The sequence below is a fragment of the Eptatretus burgeri genome, chromosome 6 (genome assembly GCF_056783735.1).
Source record: "Eptatretus burgeri isolate ZD-2024b chromosome 6, Ebu_testis_v1, whole genome shotgun sequence".
Classification (NCBI taxonomy): Eukaryota; Metazoa; Chordata; class Myxini; order Myxiniformes; family Myxinidae; genus Eptatretus; species Eptatretus burgeri.
Genome location: NC_140966.1, coordinates 14,919,708 through 14,924,707, shown reverse-complemented (window position 1 = coordinate 14,924,707; position 5,000 = coordinate 14,919,708). Strand labels below are relative to the sequence as shown.

Genomic DNA, 5,000 nt, shown 5'->3' with positions numbered 1-5,000 from the left:
CACATTCACGCCGAGCTCCATGTCTTGTCTTTTACACTCGATAAGATTCAAACTTTATTGTTAATCGTTGGCATGGCATGCAAATGCTGCTAGCATGGTTTCATCAATCGCGACAACATAATCACTGATGTACACTTCCATTCCATACAACTTTGTTGTTTCATACACCTGCAGCAAATTGTGCTATGTGAACTCAACTCGCTTTCCTGAACCTGAACTGGGAAAATAGAACGATGACGAGTTGCATTGTTCAACATAAAATAATTTTGCTATTTCTTGACTTCACTGTTGATGAAAGCTGCAGCATAGAAGGAGAGGCCACAATAATTTATAATACTATCAGCAAACCGCTAGCCAATGAGAGAAATTGGGGTAAGTTTAATTTATGATGAAGCTACAAATGAACTTGGATACATTTGTGCAAGCAAAATTCCAAAGTTTAAAGAAAACTTGTAATTATCTCCACCTCCAGATGCAGTAGAACATGGTAACAGTGTTGTGCTTTTGTTTTCTTGCTGTGGTATTTGGAGCTTGAACAAGAGCTGTGAATGATATTTGCAAAAGAGTCTCTGTACTTGCCTTTTGGCCTGTCAGGATGGCCTAGAGGTATGTAAACTCGCCTCTGAGCCGTCGAGCCTACGTTGTAATCTTGGCCCAGCTGTGAACCGTCATTCTGATGTTATACAAGCAGTGGGATTCATCAATGTGTGTGCCGCCCTTCGAATGGGCATTGAAATTGCACGTCCCATCTGCCTGCATTAGTTGGTGGACGTTAAAGATCCCACTTTGGTCTTCGCAAAGTGTAGGCAAGCTATCGCCATCACCCTGGCCAAATTACTGCTCTTGTGAAATGTGGGCGAGCAACAGGAGAAATTGCATCAGCAGCAAAGCCATGCTGCCAGCAATGATGCAACCAAACAGCCACATGCTGCACACAAGCTGAAATGAATGACTTGCCTTTTCACTGCTATTGTTTTTATTTTATCACTGTCTGTCTTTGCTCCTGTCTGTTGGCGACCCTGTGCATGCCTGTCAGGCTTATCAGCAACCCTGCTCTTACCGGCCAAGCTTTTTCAGAAATGGTGTGCTCACTTGCCAGTCTTTTAATTACCCTTGTGCACACCCACCAAGCTTTTTGGTGACCCTGTGATTGTCTACAAGGCTTTTTTATTGACATTGTGATTGCCTGCAGGGCTTTTTGGTAACCCTGCGATCCACACCAGCCTTTTTGGCCACCCTTCGCTCACCCGTCAGGAACTTTAACAATTCTCTTCAGCACGCTGAACATTTTGGCAACCCCACACTCACCCACGGGCCTTTTTGGTGCCTCTGCACTCACCTGCAAGGCCTTTCGCGAGAGAGTGCTGAGCTCGCCCACTGGACCTTTTGGGTTAGGGTTAGCCCCTACACTTGGCTACAGGGACTTCAGGTACCCCCGTGTGCTTGCCGGCTGCACCTCTCAGTGCACCCATGTGCTTGCCAACTGCGCCTGTCCATACCCCGTGTGCTTGCCAGCCGCGCCTGTCCATACCACATGTGCCTGCCGGCCACACCCCACTGCGCCCCATGCGCTCGTCTGCCGGGCCTTTCAGCACCCTGTGCACTTCCCAGCCAGGCTTTTCTGCACCCCATGTGCTCACCAGATGAGCCTCTTGGCCCCTCTGCGCTCGCCTTCTGAATCTCTCGGTGCCTCTGTGCTTGTCTGTCTCACTTGTGGTTTGGACAGTCTACTTCCTACAACCCCATGTTGCTATTCTTCCTCTTTGCTGCTGCCACTGACCTTGCTCCTTTCTAGTGAGTGCTCTTGCGGGAACGCCCCGCCGTCGTGCACTTGCCTTCTGCCCATGCTGCTCTCCAAAGGGAGGAGGTAAAGCTGTCTTTTGTTGCCTGATGGTTCCTGCTGCTCACTTTAATCCTGCTTTCTTCCAGAGCTATCAGCAGACACCAAATCATCATATTTTAAGCTGAGCAGATTTTTCTTTGCTTGCTTCATCCTAACCTTGCCTTTCAAGCACTTATAAATTCAGAAAACATTAGATAATAATTCTAACCTGACAATATTTGTTTAACTAGTTATAGGCATCCACAACCATCCTTGATCATGTTGTGGAATGTCAGCTAAGGCCCTCACTTTCTTTTTTTTCCTTTCGCCCTCACTTTTTCACCTTTATTTGCTTTTCAATTTGTTTTCTCCACAACCGCTTGAGTGATTGACACAAAACCTTCAACATAGGAGCACTTACCCATGGAGAATTTTTTAAAATAAAGCTACATGATGATTGGATGGAAAATGTGGTCGACATTCCAAAAAGTCTTTTCTGTAGCCAGGGGTTGCAGGGTGTTTTACGTATCAGGAATAAACGGCCTCAATCTCGCTTGGGTTGGCCTTAGCTGAATCAAACTGAGTGAACCGGGGTTTTTTGCCCAAATGCAAACATAAATTATAAAGCCTATTGTGGGCAGCTTATCCAACCTATTGAGAATTGTGTGATAACAAGCATCAAATGTGGCACAGAGATTGACTGATATATAGTGAACAGATCTGGATATTGAGGCATCGTGGATTCGGCCGCCAACGGCCATGGCAGCCATTTCACAAAATGTCCGCTAGTGGTTTCATTTAGTTTACTGACTGCCTGAACTCTGTTATCCAGAAGTTGGAAGTGAAGGCAAATGAACACACAGACACATGTAGACATGTTGGAGAACAGAACCCAAATGATTTTGGCAGAATAATTTGTCAAATTAGTCTCAGGAGGCTAATTATGCCAATAAAGCGAAAGGCTTAATTCCATATCACGTGTCATAGCTGCAGCCGCCATATCAGGAAATTGGCAGAGCTTCCTCCTCGTGGACTGCTAAAAAGATAGCTGTTCAGGTTCTTATCAGAAGCTGCCCTCAAGTGGTTTGACACAGAGGACAAACAGCTTGTCATCACTGATGGAGAGGGAGTTCTCATCAAGCCGCCACTGGAGGATCTGGCATCACTTGCTCCATGCAGCCACGAGGAAGCCGACAGTCACATGTTGCTGCCTGCATCACATGCTGCACAGCATGGCCACCGCAAGATCCCGATGCGGATGGTTGACACAGACGTCGTTGTGTTTGCTGTGTCTGTGGCACAGGGACTGCAACCAGGAGAACAACTGTGGCTGGCATTCAGAATTGGAAAGAGCTTCCGGTACTTGGCATCCCACAAAATGGCAGCTGGGTTTGGATGAGAGAAGGCCCGTGTATTGTCGATGTTTCATGCTCTGACGGGGACAGGGTGCAACACTGTGTCCAGCTTTGCTTGGCATGGTAAGAAGACTGCCTGAACCATCTGGGCTGTGCTTCCGTATTTAACAGATGCATTACTGAAGGTGTACTCGACACTAAGCACCAGACCAGAAGACGTCCTGTACTGCATCGGAAGATTTGTCATCCTCTTGTACAACCGAAGAAGCACCAGCACTGACATAGACAAAGCTCGAAAGTTGTTTGCAAAGAAGAACAACGTGCATTCGATTCCACCACCAAGGGCAGCTCGAGAGCAGCATGTGAAGAGGGCGACCTACCAGGGATGTCGTATGTGGGGCCAGACACTGCTACCAAAGCCAGAGCTTTTTTCACCAACCAGCTGAGGCTGGACCAAAACTGATGACGCCGTGAATGAGCCACACCGGACGGCTCTACATGAGGAAGCCAAGACCTGCCAAGAGCTGGTGTCCTGCAAATGCAAGAATGAATTGTGAAGTGATGCACTTGCTAAAAAGGCTGCACTTCCATGTGAGTGTGTGTGTGTTCTCAGCACTGACACTCTGGTATCCAATGAGACATGGTTGACACATCGACTGTTACAATGTTGGGGTATTTACAGTTTTATTCAAGGTTAAAGTTAATGATTTTGTTGTTACCTGTGGATGCCATAGACATTCCAGAACAAAACAGTCTCATGCACATGTCAATCGATGTCAGTAAAACTCTGTTAAAGGTGCTGTCACACCTTGACGATTTAGCCAGCGTATGCAGACTTCTGTAAAATTGGGCTAAAACGCCGGCACACGTCGAATACGTTATGGGTAAGTTTTGTATACGTTAAGAGCACGCTGAAAAACACTGCCATACGTCGTAGTATGCTGGCTTTAAACGTTGTACTTTGCGGTTGTCCTCAAATTTTAGCATGCTTGAAATTTTACGACGTATGCCAGCGTATGACTCGCATGTTCCGCTACGCTGGCCATAAGTTGTAGGCACGTTATGCGATCGTTGACACATGTCGACACACGTTACTTGTAAGTTACTCATAAGTCGAAACACTTCGAGGTAATGCGTAGTGTACCCAAAACTTATTTCTAACCTATGAGTAACGTGCTTTGAACCTATGTGTAACGTACCTCAAACGCATATTGACGTATGTAGACGTACTTGATTGATGTCTTCCGGAAGACCACAGAACTTACTGAACGTGTTTCTAATTTACAGCGACCGTATAATGGCGTATTGGCAGCGTTTAAAAAAACAAAAAAACCAACAATAACTTCCGATATTTCGTCACGTGCCGTTACGTCACGTCCCATTGCCTCTTCAGTTTGCTCATGTCTTATTCTTAGTTCCTCCTCTGTGAATATTTTCTATTTGAGGATATTGTCACGTTGACGTCGAAATTTAAAAGCAAATGTCCGAATATATTTTGAAATTCGTGATAGACTAAAACAAACAAACAAAAAAAACAACAGCAACAACAACAACTTCAGATATTTCGTCACGTGCCATCAGCATTCACTTTCAGAAAAAAAGAAAATGTGCCTTGACGGAGAAAATAAGTTTCGGGTATGCTAAACATTACCTCGACGTGTTTCGACTCATGAGTAACTTACAAGGAACTTGTGTTGAGGTGTGTCAACGATTGCATATCGTGCCTACAACTTATTCCCAGCGTAGCGGAACGTGTCAGCCGTACGGCGAGTACGTCGTAAAATTTTCAGCATGCTTGAAATTTCACGACGTACGAGACGTAC

At 45.7% G+C, this 5,000-nt stretch overlaps 1 protein-coding gene across 16 annotated transcripts in view; it reads left to right on the top strand.

The window, feature by feature from the left end:
- MICAL3 (microtubule associated monooxygenase, calponin and LIM domain containing 3) overlaps window positions 1-5,000 on the top strand; it is a 329,542-nt gene that overhangs the window by 257,374 nt on the left and 67,168 nt on the right. For 12 of the 16 annotated variants that reach the window (XM_085884102.1, XM_085884103.1, XM_085884101.1 and 9 more), the window contains one exon: window positions 1,796-1,867. The exons of the other annotated variants lie outside the window; for them this stretch is intronic. In XM_085884102.1, the coding sequence (XP_085740228.1) occupies window positions 1,796-1,867 (72 nt within the window). The remainder of the gene's footprint in view (window positions 1-1,795; window positions 1,868-5,000) is intronic. 16 annotated transcript variants of the gene reach the window in all.